A 22,909-nucleotide genomic window follows, 5' to 3' on the forward strand; every position below is an offset into this window, starting at 1 on the left:
CCACACCAGTTACATTCTAAAGGGAGTTTATGCAGCATTGTTAGTGTATACACACATACATCATAACTAACACACTAACACAAAGTCTGCTTTAGTACAAGTGCCTGCACTACCAAACAACACAGAACAGCAGCTTGGAAGACTCCTTCAGACTCCAATCAACTAAAACAAGGTGCAGTTATGAAACATCACTTTAGGCCAGTGAAGCATTCATACAGATAGCTCCATATTCAATGAAAATAAGCTCTATTAGAATAAATATAAATATGGAAATCTTGCATATTCACAAAATATACCACTTGGCCCCATTTAAAAGGGATGATCAGCTAATCGCATGAGCGTATGGATTGTCAATCACAACACACAGCTACTATATTTAAGGATCTTGTGGCTGTACGTCTATGATTACAGTTTAATGTGAACTGCTTTACATATACTGTATATGAGTGTGTGTTCAGGTCAAGACTATGGAATCACGAGTCTTTACCTATAATAAATAAATTTTTACTTGCAAGACAACTTGGTTTCACATGTGGCTGCCTGCTGGTTTTAAATGGCAGAGTTGTCTTTAGCTCTCAGACGGACGATGTGTTCAAGCTGGCCTGAATCGGACACGTCGTAGCTGGTTTTGTACTTGGCCAGAATCTTCATGAGCGGACGCAGGCGGAGCCACCACTGTTCCTTCGGGATCCTGTGACTGGAAGTAAAACATGAACAATGTCGGGTTTAAGGAATTTCTAATTTTTAAATGTTTGTATTGCTCTATTGAGTTAAAAGGAATGTATAATTAATACATAAACACAACTCCTCAAGTCCACCCAGACCATTAATTATAGTTAAAGTAACTACAAACTTACACTTTTATAATACATAAAAAAAAAAGATTGTGATTTAAAAAATGCTTTTGATGATCTTGTTTTTAGGGCTACAGAATTTAGCCAGTTTAGTGATTTGTGCATCAATTTGACAATAATAATAATACACAAAACATTAAGCAATGTAATATTATAGTTGATATATTTCACTATAAAATAAAAAATATATACTTTATTAGTATTTAAGAAAGTAATATTATTTTATTGTACAATACAACTAAAATTACAATACTAATAGAATACTGAGGAAAAGTGGTAACACTTAAAACTGTTACTGATAATGTATTATAAGAGTAATTTGAATGCAGTGTAATACACCTTATAATGCATTGCATGATCTTTAGAATAATTATAACCACAATTATATTATTATACTAATCTATTCAATGTTACGCCTGTAGAAACTAAGTATAACGCATTAAAATTATAATACATTTGAACTTGGGTTACAATTCTATATATAAAGATAAGATATTATGCATTACTTTGTACATTATAAATACTTGAAAAACGTGTTATACATAAAGGCTTTTTAAGTATAGTGTTACCAAAAAAGTAAAATGTTTCAAAATATAATTCTTTAAGAGTAGCCTCGGAAACAAATATTACGACATCATTTTAATAAGATAATAGAATCAGTTTTGTGAAGTCTTACACAAAGTCTGTCTCGTCCTTCAGCTGTATGACAGGCTGGAAGACCAGGGCCCTGCGCCGCATCCCCAACAAACACGCAGAATCCTCTGTGTTCGCAAACACACGGCCTACAAAACGCACAAAAATATGGTACTGCACAAAGTCTACAAGCAGCGCAAAGTGACCAAAGATATAAGCATAATAACACTGAGCATCAAGTGAACTCAAACAATATCATTTTGATATTCAAATTACTTACCTTCACCTGAGCCAACCAAGGAAAGCAAAATACAAAGAGCAAAACAAAACAACACTGTGTGACAGTGAAGACCAAACATTTCTCACATTAAAGGTGCACTAAGTGATTTTTGAAAAACACTTTTGACCACGGAACGAGCCCCAAAAAACACTTAGTGCCAATGAGCAGTAAGGGAGCGTGTCTTGTACTGATAGATAGAAGAGAGTGCTCAATTTGTGTCATCTTCTTTTGTTACCGCAGTTGTCGTTGCCATGGTTGTATACGTACAAGTAAGATGGAGATTTCAAAATAAGTGCGTGCTTTCAAATATCAACATAATTTGGCAAAAATCGCTTAGTGCACCTTTAATAAATAATTATTTAATAATAAATAAATGTTTCTTAATGTATAAATTTGTAATAAAATATATTTACAAAAAATACAAATATTAATGTATTTAATTTATTATTAAATTATTATTAATTGTATTATACACACACCATTTAAAAAAATCTTTTTTTAAACATACATATAACAAAAATACAGTAAAATGTATTATTATTATTATTAACAGATTAACACAGAGGCATAAACATTTTTTGCTCATGAAAATGACAATCCTCTTACTACTACTAATATATATATATATATATTATATATATATATATATATATTAGGGGTGTAACGATACGCGTATTCGTATTGAACCGTTCGGTACGACGCTTTCGGTTCGGTACGCGGTACGCATTATGTATACCGAACGGTTCGTTGGAGTAATTAATTATATTTGAAAAAAAAAAAAAAAAGAGAGAGAGAGAAATATAATGATATGCGTTCAACAAGGTAGCCCAATAACCCAAACAACGTAACAGGCAACGCCCCTGACACTCCCGAAGAAGAAAAAAACACCATCTTATATGTTTATGTTAGGCTACTCAGCAGGCGCTCGCTCACTCAGTACACGCTGAAGGCTCGTTGCAAAATAGCCAATGCGTTTAACAGACTAGAAATGAGAAGATCCTCCAATAACCAACAGGTCTGGTGTTTGGGTGCACTTTGGATTCCCTTTAAGCTATAATGGTGATGGCAAGAGAGTGGTGGATAAAAAAACAACGGTATGTCGCATCTGCAACATGACAGGGTACACCAGCGGGAATAAAAAAAAAAAAAAAAAAAACACCAGGCGGAATATCTGGGATATATGCGTCAGTACTATCTGGGAAAAGACGAAAAAAAGGAGAAACATGCACGCAGCAAACTATCCCTGCAGCATTTAGACACCGGTATTATAGCTTACAGGGAATCCAACCCAAACACCAGACCTGTTGGTTATTTTAGGATCTTATATTTCTGGTCTGTTAAAGGCATTCGACATTTTGCAACGAGCCTTCAGCGCGTGCTGAGTGAGCGAGCGCCTTAGGGGCCGTTCACATATCGTGCCTAAAAACGCATGGAAAACGCTAAGCGCGTCTTTCTCCTCCTTTCCAAAGCGCTTGGGCAGAAGCGCTCATGAGGCGTCTGTCTTTGCTAAGCAACAATGACGTGCTCTCTCCATGAGACGCGGAAATTTCAGCGAAGGATAAATGGATTTGCAGCTCTAAAAATCGCTTGCAGTAGCTCTGCTACTAAATTTATTTCAAAATTGCAATCCATATACAACTATGATCAGCTGTTCCTTCATCTTGGCTGAGCTCTCAACGTTGTTACGGGAAAGGATGAAGCTGATTGGTTGGTTCTTGTCACATGACCCGCGGTGCGCTTGCGACATTCTGAAAAGTTGAGATGTTTTTACATTTTGCTGTATCTAAAACGTATCGAACCGAACCGAACCGAACCGTGACATCAGTGTATCGTATCGAACTGAACCGTGAATTTTGTGAACCGTTACACCCCTAATATATATATATATATATATATATATATATATATATATATATATATATATATATATATATATATATATATATATATATATATATATATATATATATAATTTATATGTATATAGTATTTATATAATTCTTAGTTACAGAATTATATAAATGTATGTGGTGCAGAAATGTGAAAAGATGATCATAATTTAATTTCCTGCAGCAGTGCAGCAGAAGTCAGTTCTGACTTCACACAATCTTAGACTGCATCTCTGCAGGGGTGATTTCTCTTTACCTTCTCGGTAAAACTCTTTGAGCTTCTTGGAGATCCACTGCATAGCTTTAGCTGCGATCTTGGTGCCAAAGTTCCTGTCAAATGGGGAAGGAGCCCCACCCTACACAGCAGAAAAACAATATTCTGATCCCATGTATGCAAATGTCTGTGTGTATGCAAATGTGTGTGTGTTTGTACCTGCTGCATGTGTCCCAAGACGTTCTTCCTGCAGTCAAAGACTCCTTTGCCCTCTTCACTGTACAGCTGGTAGATGAAGTCAGTGGTGTAGTTCTCACTGGAGTTCTCATTCCTGTAAAATACAGGCACACAGACCATCATACTTCAACATCTACATGATACATGAATCCCGTGTATTAATGCTGTATGTAAGAGAGCTAGATCATACCTGAGCACTAAACCTCTCTGGATGCTGGTCTTCATCTTCTCAGTTAAATGTTCGACGTTCGACTGAAAAATAGAGCACTCATAAAAACTCAGTATGACGCTGATGTTCTCTCTCTCTTTCCTTAAATAGTACACTCTGCTAAATATTCCTGCCTGCGTGTGGGACAGAGCAGACAGAGGACGTGAAGAAGGGTACACTGTAATGCCTGTGTCTGGCAGAAAGGGACAGACTTGACCTTTGACCCTGAACTATTAAGAATCAGAATTGATTTGGCTTTGGCTACTGTATGTTCATAATGGAATATTAACTAGAAACACATGTAGGATTTTTCTAAATAAATAAGTAAATAAATGCAAATAAATACTTATTCAGCAAATTTATCAAAAGTGACAGTAAAGACTTTGTTATAACAGATTTCTATTTCAAATAAATGCTGTAATTTTGAACTCTCTATTGATCAAAGAATCCAGAAAAATATGTATCATGGTTTCCACAAAAATATGAAGCAGCTTGACTTGACTTCAACATTGGTAAAAAATAAGAAATGTTTCTTGAGCAGCAAATCAGCAAGAATGATTTGTGAAAAATCACGTGACACTCAATACTGGAGTAATGAAGCGGAAAATTCAGCTTTGCACCACAGAAATAAATTACATTTTAAAATATATTTAAATAGACAAAATTTTATTTTAAATGGTAATAATATTTCATAATATAATAATTTTTACTATATTTTTAATTCAAATAAATGCAGCCTTGGTGAGCAAAAACTGCTATTTTATATTTCAAACATAACACCTATGTGTACAATGCAAATGTTCAATGCAAATAATGGGTAATAAACTTGCAAACATTAGTTTAAGTTATATTATTTTGTGTGTGTATATATATATATATATATATATATATATATATATATATATATATATATATATATATATATATTAGTAAAGTAGAGTGTCTCACCTGCAGGTCTCGGATGTCAAATGGCTCTTCATAGATGTAGGCTGCATCCGCTCCAGACGCCAGCCCACCCACTGTTGCCAGGTAACCACAGTAACCGCCCATCGTCTCAATGATGAACACACGACGCTTGGTTCCGCTGGCCGACTGCTTTATACGATCACATGTCTGACACACACAGTTTTATAGTTAAAGAATGAAACATATCTGTTATTATCACACTCACGCACATGCACAAGCCAGTGCAGTTCTGACACATAAACGTAAACGTTCAGACATACAGAATACTACTGAAGTATAACACAAGCATAAAGCATGGTCCAAAATTAACTGGCCAATGCTGGGTAAATACAAAAAGCATCATTTAATATACTTTATGTAACATTTCAACTGTGGATTTTATGTTTTAGCAGATTTTTGTCACAAAGGTTATAGAGTGAGTTCAGGAATTACTCAAACTATTATTAACTCAGCTCACACATTGTATAATGTTGCACTTTTAACTCACAGTTGGCATTAGTTGAATGTTAATTTTGGACCTGTGTGCAAGCCATCACATGCAAACACAAGGCACTATATAGTTCACAACAACAGAGAACATGCATGTGGTTTCAACAAAAAATGTTTAGCCGCAGTTCCTTTTTTGGGATAATAAATGTTTGCCATGCAATTTAAGGAAATATACAAACGCTTCAGGTGAGCATAGATATTTTTCCTGTAGTCGACAAAAATGGTTTTCTATGTTATTTAACCTCAGATAATGTAAGCTTAATATTTCATGGCCAGATATTTATGTGAGGACAGAAAAAAAAAAAAAAGAAACCTGGAAAAATATTCTGTATGCATTCCTCATAACCAGGTATTATTGTAAAAATGTTAAGGTGCACTAAGTTGATTCAATTGTAAAAAATAAATAAATATATATATAATTACAAAAAATGCATTTAAAGTGATATTTCTCATTTTACTGTACCTAAAAGCCAATCACATGACCAGCCAAATACTTTACTTTATCACAGTAAACCACCTACCATTGTTCACTTCATCTCTGAATAAATTATGCATGTCAAAAATGTCTTTGAAATGGAGAAGTTATGGTACTCATGAGAATGTATGTTTTTTTCTGTGTGTGATTTTTGTGTCAATCCAAAACAGTAGGTGTCCTGATAAAATACAAGAATATTGTCTCTAAGGAATAGTTCACCCAAAACTGAACATTTCCTAAAATGTACTCACCCTCAGGCCATTTCAAGAGTGTATTTGTTCATCAGAACAGATTTGGAGAGATTTTGCATATAATTACTTTCTCACCAGTGGATCCTCTGCAGTGAATGGGTGCCATCAAAATTTGAGTCCAAACAGTTGATAAAAAAACATTACAATAATCCATCCATCCATCCATCCATCATCTTCCGCTTATCCGGGGCCGGGTCGCGGGGGCAACAGTCTAAGCAGAGACGCCCAGACTTCCCTCTCCCTAGCCACTTCCTCCAGCTCTTCCGGGGGGACCCCGAGGCGTTCCCAGGCCAGCCGGGAGACATAGTCCCTCCAGCGTGTCCTAGGTCTTCCCCGGGGCCAATCCGCAAGACATTAATTGTTGGACATGTGGATTACTTGTGCATTACTGTGATGCTTTTATCAGCTGTTTGGACTCATGGCACCCATTCACTGCAGAGGATCCATTGGTGAGCAAGTGATGTAATGCTAAATTTCTCCAAATCTGTTCTGATGAACAAACAAACTCATCTATATCTTAGATATCCTGAAGGTAAATACATTTTCAGTACATTTTTCATTTTTTGTTCAACTATTTCTTTAACCAAAAATGACTATGCACCTTTAAAGATACAGCCTGACAAATTCTCTTTCCATTTCCACTCTGCTGATCACTATCGTAACATCTGTCCTTCTGGCTGAGGGTGGTGCGTCTTACCTCCACTATGGCATTGAGGGAGGTGTCAGCGCCAATGCTGAGGTCAGTGCCGGACACATTATTACTGATGGTTGCGGGCAGCATGCACATGGGCACGCAGAACTCCTCATACCTGCTGCGGGCATCCACCAGCTGCAGCAAACTCTCAAAGGCCTGCAGCAGTGCACATGCATTAGGATGACTGCTCACTTACTAGTGTACACTAATTAGGACGGAATATGCTGTCCTTTCTGAGGGTTAAATGTGTTTCCTGTCTGATCAAGACCAACATATATTTGACCAACAGAGGGAGCTCCAACTCGTGACGTGGGCATGGCATTAGCTAAATGGTGATGGAGGGAAGTTATTTAGATAGCAGAAAGCCTCAAAAAGTGTGACCGACTGAACACACCTGCACAACCAGACCCTAAACAGCACAGCAAAACACACACATGCAGACAGAAACACACAAGACATCAGGCCTGGCCCAAAACAGCATGCAGTTAGTTGCACTTCCATTTGTTATTAACAACTTAATGTCTATGGACAGAATACATTGCATGGATTCCAACTGAGATATTAATGCAAGCAATCATCAGTTTGACACAAATGCTGTACAGAGACATTAAAATGTTATTGAGCATTAAGGACTAAAGCATGTAATTATTTATTACTGGTGAAACCCAAAAAATGAAAGGTTGTTCCACAACAACATTAATATGTTACTTTAGCGATCAAATGGTTTTAGTTGTTAGTGATGTTATTTACTGTCAAACTCGCTTCCCAATGCTCTTTAATTAATACACACACACACATATACACATATATACATACATATATATATACATATATATATATACATATATATATATATATATATATATATATATATATATATATATATAAAGATTAATAATAAATTCATGTTACAATAGTTTAATAATAAATCTTTTATAAACTAAATGATAATGTTTTCACATCGCATGCATTATAATCAAACTTAAAATGCAATGTAATAATTATTATTGTTATTATAATTTGGATCTCATGGTGATTGTGCTGTAGTGATGATAAACACATTGTGTTGGACCAGGCCTGCAATATAAACACACACAAAACACAGTTCCAGAGTTAAGTGTGAGACTGGGCGACAGGTTGTGCTGTGTGACCACATGCGTTCATCTCCAGACACACTGATTCAGTCAGGCTGCAGTGATCCCCAACCTCACCATCACACACGGATATCTCATCCTGACATATTTTTTATTTTATTTTATTTTAATAAATGCATATATGCATGTTTATTGGTTTTTACAATTGGCCTCAATATTGTGTGCATGATCTGAAAGACAGAAGAGATGCACAAAATGCATTTAACTATTCCAGTATTAATATAAGCCATAACCATGTCTTGAGCATTGGGGTGGGCCAAACCAAATAAGTCATGATCTTTTTATTTAAATAATCATTTTTATTAATTTAAAGAATTTAAAGGGAATTAAGAAAAAGTATAGGAAAAACAGTAAAATAATTAGAATTCATTGCAATCAATCAGAATTATTTGCAAATTATATTTTTATTTTAAAATATGCACACATACACTATGCCAATATGGCTTTATTAGTGTTTCTTTTCTCAACTTTGTTTGTTTGTTTTTTTAATACAAATAATGAAATCTGAAGAAAAAGTCAAGTATTTTGCATCAATGGATATTACTGTTTTTTATTTTTTTATTTTTTTGCTATTTGTGCTTTTTGTTACTGAGTTTAAAACAGTTGTCAAATATGAAATGTTTAGCTACTAACAAAACACACTCTTTCATTGTTACAACTGAAGTGTTGTGCTGCCTTTTTTGATTTGATTGCCCATTTCAATCATTTTGACACTGACAAGTAGAGACAGACCAGCCTAAAAATGAAACCCTAACAACATATTCGTTGGCTTTGTTGGTTTCGAAGTGGGCTTTTCGCAACCATGTTACTGAAGACCCATTTTGGGTTACCTAAAGAAAAAAAATCTATCATTGAACTGTTTTTAAAAGAAGAATTTTTTCTTACTGTGAAGAACATTTTAAAAATCTAAACAACTTTTTCCATTATAAATAACCTTTAGTGCCATGGAAAGGTTCCATGAATTTTAGATGCCAATAAAAGAAGCTTTAATTTTAAGAGTGTGTTTGCATAGTCAGCCAGATAAATTATTGTAAATGTATAGTCTATGTACATGTAAACATGCTTAATACGACCAAGCTCAAGTTTACCTGTTTACCCGTTAAACAGCTCTGTCTCACCCTCCAAATGCAGCTCTACCTCACCCTAGCAAACAGAAATCTACTACTCCACCACACTTTCTATGCTTTGCATTGTATCTAAAAACCAAATTTCCATGAGGTTTTCTCTTGCAACCCAGAAAGTGTTGTTTAACATTCAAGTATTTTTAGTCTGACCTGTGTGTTTCCTGTCTGGGAGGTTGGCAATCATCAGCCCTGACCTTTCAGTGTATCTCACTGACAGAACAGATACACATGCCCACCACCCCCTACACACACACACACACTCTCTGACACGAGTGTGTGCTGTCTTACATCCGTGATGGCGTTGAGGGCTGTGTCTGCCCCGATACTCAGGTCTGAGCCGGGGATATTGTTGGACACAGTGGCTGGGACCATCACCATTGGAACACAAAGCTCTGCGTGTTTAGAACGAGCTGCTTGCAGCTCCAACAGCCCCAAATATGCCTGCGGTCACAGCAAGGACTTATGGGTCACTGGCCAGAATTATGGGTAATGTTAAGAAAGGGGAGAGGAAGAGAGCCATGCCCACTATGATACTGTAGGTAGGAAGATACTGTAAGTATTAATTCCGAATTTTTACTTGCTGTGTGTATTCTGGCACTTTAAGACTTTAAATATTGTAGAAACTTAATTTTCTGTAAAGTTGCTTTGTAATGATTTGTATGGTAAAAAGCGCTATACAAATAAACTTGAATTGAACTTTAAGATGATTTACACTACAGTTTAAAAGTTTGGAGTCTCTAAGATTTTTTTACATTTTTATAAATGTAGTCTTTGATGGTCACCAAGGATGCATTTATTTGATAAATACAGTAAAAAAAAAAAAAAGCATAATATTGTGATATATTATTACAATTTAAAATAACTGTTTTCTACTTGAATTTAATATCTTGAATTTATTTTAAAATATAATTTATTAATGTGAAACAAAGTTGAATGTCCAGCATCATTACTCCAGTCTTCAGCGTCACATGATCCTTCAGAAATCATTCTCTCTGCTGATTGTGGACTCAAAGTCAGCATTGGTTATAATCAGAAATGTGTCTTGGGATGTTCAAATATAATGTTTTAAAAAAAAAAGGCTAAACTTTTTTGACACACATTTATTTTGAAATCTTTGAAACATAATCTTTACTGTCACTTTTGATCAATTTAATGAACTCTTGTCAAATAAAATAATACATTTCTTCATAAAAAAATCTTACTGACCCCAATTTTTTAATAGTAGTGTATGTTGTGAAGTTTTTATCTACTGTTAGATTTTACTTTAAATTATTTATTTTTAAATAAATAAACATATAATCTAAAACAATGTGATATTTTGTCTCATGTTGGAATAAAAAAAACATACATTTGTTGTTTTTCACCTGTAAATAACTATTTTATAAAAAAAAATTGCTTTTTTAAACAAACATTATGTCATCCTAACAAAAAATGCTGGGAAAAGGAGTTGACTCGACATATTTTTTATTAGAAACTTCAATGTCATAGAATCAAAATCTTATTTACTGATTAATATGCAACAAAATATGTTACAAAAATGTTTTACTTTAAAGCATATTTTATGTAAATACTGTAAACATTATATTACATACCTCAAAACCTCCAATAACCAGTAAAGCGTTGATGTTGTGAATCCTCATCTGTTCTGCAATTTTATCAATGTGTTTTGCTGGGAGAGTTCTGAAAATGATATTTCAGGATACCAGAAACAAATCCTATACATGCATACCAGTGTTTTTTTTTATTGACAATAGGCCGTTAGAAATATAATCTTACCTTTTTGTCCCTAGCAGGGACCCGCCCTGGCCTGTCCAGCCCCCAACATCACCCCACTTGAATTCTTTTATCTGAGAGAGAGAGAAAGAAGGAGCACATATGGGATGGACATTTGCTTTAACTACTGTCTTTCTTCATCTGTTACACTAAGCAACAGAGAAACTCTGCGAAATGACTGGAAACACATACAATCAAATATAATTGTCCAAATAAGCAATAAAATGCATTTAAAACATGCATTTAAATGGCAAATAATAAAATAGAATAGAAGAAATGTGTAACGCTACATTAGGTTAATTATGGCTGAGCACAATGCAGCAGGGGATTGTGGGATGGAATAATGGGCTTACTGTAATCATAACTCTTTATCTTATTTGGGAAGGGATTGCTTTACATACACACATCCATGTGCAGACTTGTAGTGTTTCATAGACTGGTGATGCGACCAGATTCTTTGCAAAATTATTTGTGAAAATGTTATGGCATTTCCACCACATCTTAAATCATATTGCAGATAATAAATAAATAAATCATTTATTTTATAATAAAACGTCAGATTCCTTCATCTTGCTAGGGCTAATCTGGCTAACTCTTTACATAATTTGACAATATGAAATTAGAACTTGATTGGAAATTTTTGCACAACAAATGATTATAATATAAAAAATTTAAAATGTAAAGTCTGTGTCTGGGAGAAGAAGAACAACTATCATTATCTATTAGTATCTACTTAAAAAAGTTAAAGAAAAGTGCTAAGAAATAAATGACAAAACATCATCAACATAAAAATGCCCATAGTTAACAAAACACCAGTTCACACCAGTTTGAGTTGCATTACCTGTCCCTTAGAGAAGCCTTCAAATCCATCACTAACAGCAAACACAGTGTGGCCTTCGGTGATCCCGACCCTGACGGCCGAACGCACGGCTGCATTCATACCAGCTGCAGGAGCGCCAACATTCAACACAGCCACGTTAAATGAGCTCTAGAGAAGAGAAGAGCGCATTATCACACAACATAAACACATCTGAACACACAATCAATCCCTTGAGTCCTCTCATTCGTGAAGTCAGGCCTGTGTCTCAGAGTGGGTCACATGACCTCGAAGGTTTATAGAGCAGAACGATTTGGAGTATAGTCTGCTACACAACAGAAACACAGCACAAAATCCTGGATTAAGCTGCATTTGAGTGACTGTGAGTAAATTACTGCAGAAAACATCATGACTGTGTACAAAGATGATTCAGTCTTTCTTCCTACACTCACAAAGGTAAATATCAGGAAATAATGCTATGAAACTAAATCTACATTGTTTATCCCTTTGATCTTCATTCGAAAAATCACAATCTAACCTTTCACTGAAGTAAAACAATATATTATTATTTGTTATATATAGTATATTTTTTACTTTGAACAAATCAATCAAATGCTCACTAAGCAATAAATAGTAAAAGGAACTTCAGGTATCTATCAGATGAAAAAGCATTCAGTTCTTCTATTCTATTCTACTCTATTATATTGTTATATTCCATGTACATACACGTCCTTCCTGTGATCCATCCCCGCAAAATAAAAGAAATAAACATAATCAGCTGTCAGTGTCACAGAAATAGGCTGAGTCAGAGGAGATATGTTATTTACAATATTATTAATAATAATAAGATGAAAGTCATTATCACTTACACGTGGAAGTTCAGCATTCATTTTGCGATGGGACAGGAGCTTGTAAGTGTTCAGGTTGTTTTCGAAACTTCTAAAATTGACAAAGAAAATGGTTCCAAAAAGTCATTCAGACATTTTCTGTTGTGTTAAAGGCACAAAAACTAAGAAGAACTGTTTTACTTTTGACACTGACATCTACTCTGTAAAATGATGATTTTTGTGGTTTACCTCCCGCGCAGTTTTACAGCTTCTTCAAATCGCTTTTCATCCATGGCCTTCTGAACCTCTTGTGTCTGCAAGATGACAAACAATATTTTTCCTGAGAGCATCAACACTAATGTTATCCCATGCCTTCTGCAACTTTCTTTTGAATGTACGATACATCTGTCCAATTTATTTTCCAAATCACCCCAAATTTGCTCAATGGGGTCCAGTCCATCATATTATAGATACACACATATCTTTTATATTTACTTGATATAAACGTGTTGACCAGTTTTGGGATGGATAAACATGTACATGACACATATACCCAAACATGTATCGGACATAAATAAACATAAATATTTGCATGGGCTAGATTTATGAAATTGTTCCAATTGCTAATATGTGTTATATGTTTTACGTCATAAGGACAGTTCTCTGAAATAACTTTTTTATTTACTTCTCTTACTGATTCAGCTGTGTAAAGATGACAGGAAACAAGAACTCATGTGAACTAACCACTAGGCCAGGCTCCAAGACTAAGAGCTGAGCTTCACTATAAACATTAAAACCCAAAAGACTGCCATTAGCTGAGTTCCTTTCTCACCATCTGAACGCACTCCATCAGAGGGAGTCTGACCGCCTGGTTCCCACACAGAGACACCACACATGCTGGAGTACCAGGAGAGGCTTCTAACAGGGCCAGCACGGCTTCTACACCCATACGACTCGCCTACGGAGGAAAAGGGAAGAGAATGAGTACACCATGTCTAAGGGTTTTTTTTTTCAATCCAATTCAATTAATTAAAGTTGTTATTTATTCAGTCAGGACCATACCAAAATCCGGTCAAAGGCAGAGGGTGTTCCTCCTCTCTGGACGTGACCCAGAATGGTGACCCGCGTGTCAAACCCCAAACAGCGCACCACCAGCTGCAATAGAGAGTCAACACAAAACCACCACTTCAAATCAAATACAGATGTTTCTCAAGCAGATCCAGCAAGATCGTGAAATTAAAAGATGAATGGCAGATATACACTACTGTACAAAAGTTTGGGGTCGGAACGATTATGTAATTTTTTTTAAGTCAATTATTCTGAATTTATTTAATTGAAAATACGGTAAAAACAGTTATATTGTGAAATATTTTTCTTTTCTGTAACGATATAAATGTCTTTACCATCATTTTTTATCAATTTAAAGCATCCTTGCTAAATAAAAGTATTGATTTATAAAATACAAATGAGAATAAAAAGAAAAAAGGTAGTGTAGATGGATTTATTATTAATTTTGGACTGAACATAGAAGCCCAACCCCAAATTAAAAACCCACATGCATAAGAAAGCGGTATTTCTAAGGGGATATTAAAGGCAAGTTCAGCAAACATAACCACAGACCTAACTGCTGTAAGAGAAACTTAAAAAAAAAATAATAATAATAATAATAATAATACATGCCGGGGCCTGGGGCCTGTTCTTGCTGTATTAGAGTCTTACACACATGCTATACAGCTAATAGGGTCGTGCATTATTTTGAGTGATGACTGCTTTTATAAAAGTGGCTTGATGGAGTGCAGGAGATGCAGATAACATGATATTGACCCTTAAGAAACTTTCATTAATGCTGTCACGTAAGAAATCTGTCCAAACATAAAATGAAATGAATAGATAATTTCTACATTGAAATAAAAAGGTAAAGACTGCACAACTATTATAAATTGTGAATCTAAATAATTGGGAATCATGAAAAAAATTCGAATAAAATAAAAGCATGTATCTATTATCTGTTTCATGTATCTATTATAACATGTCGTTTTGTTTGCTTGGCTGTTTCCTTATAAAAGTCCAGAAATTTGTCAAGTTTTTCGTCGGGTGTCATTTTAAATTATATGACGTCGTTACATTGCCGTCTTGCCACCAGCCAATCGCTGCACTGCTGATCATGGTTTCGAGTATCGATACATATCCCCTTTTAAGACAACACATGAACCCGCAATTATCTAAGATAACTCAATCCAGCGATACTAATCATACACAACAGGTGTGTTCGAAGAACCCAATTAGCCGGATCATGATTAGCACGATGATATCATCTTGGATGTGTCATTTGATCTCGGATGTAATAAGCGACATACGAAGAACGGGCCCCTGGTCACAACTACTACAACCAGTCCAGTAAACGAAGGGAAAGTACAATATGGAAACTCACACATTTACACAAAAATACAATCTCTACCAAAACTCAAATCCAAAACACGTTTTTATTTGTTAAGTGTAAGAGAAAAGTGCTGTATAGGCTGTAGCTGTACATTACTCACGTCCTTTATAAGTTCTGTGGTTATGGGCTTGTTGTTTTGGTCTATTGCACCTTCAGCGACTATGATGATATTAAGCCGTTTCTTATCAGCACGATTCTACAAGGGAAAAAAAGCATGCACACACACATCCATTCACACATACACACTGGTGAGAACAGGCAGAAGATACTCACGTCCTTCACTGCATTAGAGCTGATGGGGTTTCTGTGTCTGTCTGTGGCTCCCTCAGCCACTATGATTATATTAAGACGAGAACCTCGCAAACGGCTCTGCTGGACAAACACTTGAGGACTGAAACAAGGTATGTGTGTGTGTGCACTGGCATGTATGCACGAGTGTGTTGTGTGATTGTGTTCATATGCATGTGCATGGCAGCTTGGGAGACTGAAGCTAGCCAAACCACAAGCTATTCTTTAAAAAATAAAAAAGTTTACTACACTACAAGCTAGTAAACTGCAATGAAGCTGTAAGCTATTAAACTATTTCTAAATACCAGATTATATAATTCAGTTGAAAAGAGGAGCATTTTTCTGCCACAAGAACAATAAAGAAATCGATTAGTGACAGCATCAAACTTAAGTTATAAATTAAACTAAAAATCCAATCAAATCTTAACAACATTTGTTTATTTGTTATTAAATTCATTGAGATAATTTAATAAAATGTTTGTTTTTTGCTGCTAAAAGAGAAAGTAAATCAGTGCACAAAGAGTTTGTGTAGATATAAAATTCCCTCTCATACAATTCTCTCATTTAATTTTCTCATATAGTTCTCTTTTTCTCTACATTTCAGCTTTAACTTGTGTGTGAATCTAGCTTACACTTTAAAACCCACAAATATTGCTGGAACTGATGACAAATTGTATGTGAAGCTCCTCATTTGTAAGTCGCTTTGAATAAAACCAATATATGCTAATTACTTCCTCGGCTTCCTCTGTTGCAAGACTCCATGCACAATATAAAGAAAATAGTAAAACACTGATGTGATGTTAGTTCATGCTACACTGCAACTGTAAATAGCTGTTTACTGGTTTTAAAAACCACTAGAGTAATGTCACCTATCTGAATAATGTAATTAGGTTATGACCTCTATATTTGAGTTGGTTTGAGAACAGCTGTAGGCTTCTGTGTGCATGTTTATGTGTGTGTGTGAGTGTGAGTGTTACCTCTGATAGTTTATGACACATCTGTTCCTCCCAGCCATCCTTGGGAGGCATTTCTGGAATCAGCACCCAGTCAGCTCCACATGCAAGGGCACTGACTAATGCTAGATACCTACACACACATACACACATGGTTTAATGCTGATTTTTAAGTACATGCATGTTTCTCTTTGAGTGTTTCTAGTCGAGGGTCTTACCCACAGTGTCTTCCCATGACCTCCAGCACAAAGGTCCTTTGATGGCTAAAAACACACAATAATGAATAATAATAATAAAAAAAATGTTTTGTCATCTTTAATGACAAACTTTAGATTTGATATTCAAATTGCATTTACATTACTAGTCAAAATGTCGGAATAATCATGATCGAAAATGTATCTTATGCCCACCAAAATATGCTGATTTTAATATCTAATTACTAGAATTTTCTGTATATTGTCATTTTTGGTATATACAGTACCTTTGTGCCGTGGTCATTATAGCGTCCACTACCTCTATGATCCTGTGCAGTGCTGAGTCAGTGCCAATGGTCATATCTGTCCCGCAGAAATCATTGTCAATAGAGCCCACCATCCCAACGATATGCAACGCAGAATGAGTCTGGGCAGCCTCTTCACTGATTTGACCTGGGAGAAATATGGCAAAATATTATGCTATTCAGTACAGTTACAAATTACAATTTCTCGTCCCATGTATAAGCCCCTCCCACTCTAATACCTGATTGGACAAGCTCATCCAAGAGTCCACTCCACTCCTCCCTGAAGAGATTAGCCCCGGTCAAACTGCCATCTCCACCAATCACACACAAGTTAGTGATGCCACGCTGCACCAAGTTCAGAGCAGCACGCAAGCGGCCCTCATGGGTACGAAAATCCTTACAGCGGGCGCTGCCTATCACAGTGCCACCCTGCACACACACAGTAGAAAGAAAGTACAGTTCATATGTAATCATTAATAGTTTTTTATTTTGGTCAAAATCTGAAAGTAGAAATAAAATATATAAATATCTTTTTTTTGTAATTTGATGCTTTAACATACACACATTTCACATAATTATTGAGTGCGCTAATAATGTAATTGCTTATTACGTGATTACATTAACAAGTGAACTGAACCAGGTCATTGAAACAAACTGACTGAAAGAATCAGTTTGCGGGAGGTGGGGAGGTGGGGGGTGGGGGGGGGGGTATTTTCCTGTTTACTGAGAATTTTACTACAGGTAATAATGTAGTAAATAATTTTTAGATCCTTGCACAGACTGATCGTTTCGCTTCATAAGACCTCAATATATTGTCAAGAGCCATGGGAATTCATTTTGTGTGTTCTCTGATGTGCTTTCCCAAAAACAGGTATCTGCTGACTTGCATTTTATTAATCACCAAGGACCACAGTTTCAGCTAAAAATCTTTCTGTACTGTTCTACTGAAGAAAGATTGTCACCTACATCTTGGATAGCCTGAGGCCGGTGACACACTGGATGCGTGGCGCAAGCGTTTCAGCCGTGTGGCGTGTAGGTTTTTAATTCGGCTCCCATGTTAACAGGTTAGAGCTTACAGACCGCCTGCGTGGGACGCGCGGCAAACGCTTGCTTGCTAGAAATAGAACCGACGCCTATTTTTACCGCGACGCGCACGTGTTGGAAGCTTTTCCAGGCTAAATATAATAGGAAAATGTGTTTAAATGTCATTTTGTACACAAATACATATGAATTCCTGATATTTTGATATTTGAAAGTCTATAGGTTGACATAAATTCAGATAAAAATGTAAGAAAAAAATAATAATAATTATCGATTTTCAAATATTGCACCTGTCAAACAATCTATTTCGCCGTCAATACTTTTGACGGTGTCCTTTATCAGTAGGCGTAGGTGTGTAGAAAAAAGTATATATTGTTGTAATGAAGACATGAGCCTGGTCTGTCAACCGTCTCCCTCTACAGCAGCAGCGCGCCAGCGCCGCGTCAGGCACGATTCTGGTGTGTAAAGACACAGAATCCCCCACGCTTCTGGGACGCTTCTGGGACGCTTCAGACACGCGGCGCTCACGCCACGCAGCCAGTGTGTCACCGGCCTGAGGGTGAGAAAATTAACAGCAAATTTTCATTTTGGGGTGAATTATCTCTTTAAGTAATAATTATACCTAAAACCCAATAGGTGGCGACAATTGACTGTTAAAAAATTTTCATTGAATCATTCATGCAAACGATTTGTTCAAAAACAGATTAATTCACTAACAAATGCAGCCTTTATGAGTGAGTCTTTGAATTATTCATTCAGCAGATTTTTTATTATTATGTTAAATCAATTCATATTTTAATTAGTCTGAAGCAGTTAACTTTTTGTCAGAACCTCTAGTTAAATGTTTTGTTTTGTCTAATGTTTTTCCTTCAGAACTATAGGAGAATAATGACCTCTACTGAGAATCAACAACCCTGCAATATGTTTTCTCGATGTTTGCTCATTTTTGTGTGTTATTTAAGCTTAAGAGACTTTAATATAGCAAACTGCTTACCACTTGTAACATACTGGAAACACTTTCCCATGATGCCTCTTTGATGTTGTCACCTCCATCCACCATGCCCTGGTAGCCCTTAAAGCGAACCATTGATTATAACATCATTATAAACAACTGAATTCATTTTCCTTTTTACCAAGGCAACCACAGAATGGAAACCTTTTATCTGTCGCAGGCTTTCAAGCATTAACCTTGAGATCCACAAAAACAATGCTGCTTGTCAGATTTCAATGTACTGAATAAATTTCAGAAAATTAAATTAAAATTGTTATTTTTTTTCTTTATTTTACAGTGCTTTTAAGGTGTCATTGGATGCTGTGGAAGATTCTTGTAAATAAAATGCATTATTTTATTATTATGGGTTTCTAAAGATGTAGACCTGGGAATTAAAAATATGAAAAATCACCTCATGGATGAAAAAAACTTTTGCTCCCACGTAGATTCCCATTCTGACCACTGCCCTCACAGCAGCATTCATACCTTCATGACAAAATACAGAAAGGGAGAGAAAGACTGGTGATTCTTACATTTTAAGGCATCAAACAGTGTAAATATAATCTATAAGCACATACATTTGAGAAGTTAAAATATGAAAGTGGGATCTGATCAGTATGTTTGTTATTGCCATGACCTGACAAGCTCAATCAAGCATCTGTTCCCCTGAGGTTATGTCCAGAATAACCAGAGGCGTCATGCCCATTCAAAGTGATTTTTCTCAGATTTCTGAGCCAAGTGGATTTTAAATGCAGCTTCCAAATGATAAAAAATAGCTGAATAATATTTTTTATATTTGATAGAATCACACCGGCGTGATTAGAACGTTCAGTGCGGCAGAGCATCAGCTGCTAAATTCAAATCTGCGGTCGCTGGATGACGCATTCGTACAGCACTTCTTTATAACCAGTCACACACGATTCTGTTGGGATTATGAATGCAATGTCCAATCAGAGGCGTTCCGGTGAGTCATCGCTGAGTGAATTATCATAGCGAATTCTCATAAAGTTTTTATGTTAATAGATTACACCAGGGGTTTTTTAACTTTAACCAATGAACTAAATTGTATAGGCTCCTTGAAGTACCCCTGAGAATTTAAGTAAATATTTCAATGATTAATGGCACATCCGCATATTTAAATTAGTATTTACATAACTACTGTAATTATTAAACTCAACCAATTATAAAAAAAATACTGTAATTTACAATGTAATTATTTTTTCCCCCACAATATTTATTTTAGGGTTTCCTAAAAATATAATAATTTTTATGCATTTAAGATTTTACATTTACATCACATTTGTATAAACCTGAAACGTCTTTGCAAAAACGTTTTAATATATATATATATATATATATATATATAATTATTATTATTATTATTGTATTTATTTTTTTACTCATCAGCCAATTTGGCTACTAAATGTTTAAGTCACCGTCCATTCATAACTTCTACTAGCCAAAAAAATAATAAATAAAATGGGTGCTGCTGCCTGGAAACCGTTGCTAGGAAACATAGTGCCATGATCCAAGCCGGGACCAAAAAAAAAAAGGTAAAAGATGGAAACTCTTTTTAAAGTAGCCCAATTCGGCAACACTGACACGAGCGCATGTGCATTCAAGAGTAAACAAACAGCTTAGTAAAATACACTTGTCTATTTTGACTGAGATGTAGGAAGGAAGTCAGACATTGTATTACAACGCAATGCGTCTCTTCACGCTCTCTCTTGAGTTCAAAAGAATAACTGACCGACAGGAGATGCGCTTTTAAAAAGAGCATTCAGCCAACGAACGGAAACTATTAACCGGCTTTTAACCCGCGCATACTCACGCTTGGGATGCCGTCGGTTTTTCCACGTGATCACGGCATCACGGGAGTCTCGCTCTACTTGCCTGTCATCACGTAGACACGCGAACGCATTCCTCACCTTGATCCAAATTGATGATTCATCGTGACAAAGATGCACAGAAAACCAAGTAAGGGACACAAACAGATAACGCAACAGATAGTTCGATCTGGAGGAATCTGAATCGTTTTAATTCACTAATTTTCATTCAATTAGCATAGTTCCCTAAATGACTAGACTAAAATAAATGTATGACATGCCGTAAATGCACCGTCAGGTAATTGCATAAATATTTAATACCAGTTGCGTTGAAAGCCGCTCGAGCGCACCCAGTTTACGCGTCGTCATGACGCAGAGTGCGAGACTCTCAGAAGCGCAACTTTTGTTTTAATTACATTATCTATAATTTTTGGTTCATCTCTAAAATATCAAAACGTGTTCCTAATAATCCGTTTTCTTTCGGAATCGCTATAAAAGTGGTGATGAAGTCATTTGAGCGTCAGTTTAAACCCCGGAACTGCTTCGCCTTTCTCTTATATCTGTTGCACCGGCTCCGTTTAGATGTGTCCTGATTAAAGCTGTAAACAAGTCAATCTGCCCCTGCGAGCACTAGTAAACAAGCGCCCTTGACATCCTAATCGGTTTGTTAAAATAAAAATAGGCAATACCTTGAGCATCTCCACCACTTGTCAGGACGCCAATGGACTTCCCTGCTCCAGAGAGGTTCTCGATGAATTTTTTAGTGTCCTGCATTATTCCACAGGTGTCTTTGAAAACAGAGCAATGCCTTTAATTCTCGGGTAAGGTAAGAGCAATCCAAAGCAAGCTGGAGAGGATAAAAGGCTCCGCCGATCAACTTCTCCTCCGGGGTCGGACGTGCGCGGTCCGGTAGGCTCAGATCCACCGCCCCGTACTGGATTGACAGCAGCGACACGCAATAGTCCTGCGGATCACGTCTCATCTGGAAGAATTCAGACCAATAGACTTCCGGTGTTGGGATTAAGGAGGGACAAGGGAGTCCTTTGCTTTCATTAAATTTCGAGTTCTTATAATACAATTAGCATACTAAAGATCCAGCCCACTGCAACACGATATTCTTTCATAGTTCTCGCAGCACGTAGAAAAACAGATAAAGTTACTTTCAACAAGGAAGTAGTTTCACTCATGGAATGAGTGAGAAATTAGTTCATGGTAATCAAACAGGCAAAACGTGTGACCTGGGAATAGAATCTAATATCTATAGAAAAACAATAGCAACTTTATTAATCCAGAGTCAACAAAAAACAATTGTTTCTTAAAAACGTTTTATTTTGAAGTGGGATGCATTGACAGTTGGACATTGCCCTAAATATTTATGAAACTTTTTTGTATTTCCCAATTAAAGTGTAGTCTACGTTTGCTTATTTTGTCATGTTTTGCTGTCTCGTCAAGACCTATAATCAACACTCTTGATTAACTATTAAACATTTGACTGTAATGTGCAAGTTTAGTATTTTATTTTGCCCAACAGGCATACTTATCTTTCACATTTTCTTTGCACAGGTTGAAAAATCTTCAGATTGTTTTTGCAAAAAAAATCTAGTCACTGTGAAACAACAAGCAGCAAATAAATCACTTCAAAACGAGCTCTCCACCTTAGGACTACAATTATTCGAATGAATGAGCTTTCACTTCCTGCTTAGGCTGATTCAAAATCAGAGATTTAAAAAAAAATGAAGGTCTATAAAACTCTCAGTAATGACCATTTGAGATTCCATTCCATTACCGTGTTGGAATGTAATGTAGCCTCGGGTCTTCTGTATGACCATTTACGGTTGTAGACTGATTCTTTCTAACTGGGCTTTGACTTACTCAAGCCATCCAGTTGTTTTATAATCACTCACACGATTAAAAAACGCATCATGGATAATCATAGGTGCATGGTTTCAAACAGAGAAGCAGTTGTATATTTAGAACTTTTTTAGT

General features: G+C 36.0%; 1 protein-coding gene across 7 annotated transcripts; it reads right to left on the reverse strand.

The window, feature by feature from the left end:
* Positions 1-9: 9 nt before the first annotated feature.
* On the reverse strand, positions 10-21,974 carry pfkpb (phosphofructokinase, platelet b). Of its 7 annotated transcripts, XM_052548060.1 has the most exons (23): positions 21,613-21,969; positions 19,510-19,583; positions 19,101-19,178; positions 17,305-17,494; positions 17,048-17,213; positions 16,785-16,829; positions 16,591-16,699; positions 15,426-15,521; positions 13,948-14,040; positions 13,718-13,843; positions 13,135-13,199; positions 12,928-12,997; positions 12,083-12,229; positions 11,245-11,315; positions 11,061-11,148; positions 9,757-9,909; positions 7,194-7,346; positions 5,264-5,428; positions 4,298-4,359; positions 4,090-4,201; positions 3,913-4,012; positions 1,531-1,636; positions 10-697 (listed from the first exon to the last, which is right to left on the reverse strand). In XM_052548060.1, the coding sequence occupies exons 1-23, from the start codon at positions 21,695-21,697 to the stop codon at positions 550-552; spliced, it is 2,502 nt and encodes an 833-aa protein (XP_052404020.1). In that variant the 5' UTR covers positions 21,698-21,969; the 3' UTR covers positions 10-549. The 7 variants fall into 7 exon arrangements, with proteins under 7 accessions (XP_052404020.1, XP_052404025.1, XP_052404021.1 ...); XM_052548065.1 differs by lacking the exons at positions 7,194-7,346; positions 15,426-15,521 and adding an exon at positions 15,599-15,694 and having other exon boundaries at positions 21,613-21,974; XM_052548061.1 differs by lacking the exon at positions 15,426-15,521 and having other exon boundaries at positions 21,613-21,971.
* Positions 21,975-22,909: the final 935 nt, after the last annotated feature.

The sequence above is a fragment of the Carassius gibelio genome, chromosome B2 (assembly GCF_023724105.1).
Source record: "Carassius gibelio isolate Cgi1373 ecotype wild population from Czech Republic chromosome B2, carGib1.2-hapl.c, whole genome shotgun sequence".
Taxonomy (NCBI): domain Eukaryota; kingdom Metazoa; phylum Chordata; class Actinopteri; order Cypriniformes; family Cyprinidae; genus Carassius; species Carassius gibelio.

Bases quoted from the DNA above. Each gene is read 5' to 3' on its own strand.
- pfkpb (XM_052548060.1), bottom strand. From the start codon at position 21,697: ATGCAGGACACTAAAAAATTCATCGAGAACCTCTCTGGAGCAGGGAAG. The intron at 11,316-12,082 runs GTAATGCAACTC...TCTCTCTCTCAG, and splicing joins AAGGCTTCTCTAAGGGACAG to ATAAAAGAATTCAAGTGGGG. The intron at 4,202-4,297 runs GTATGATCTAGC...TGTATTTTACAG, and splicing joins CAGAGAGGTTTAGTGCTCAG to GAATGAGAACTCCAGTGAGA.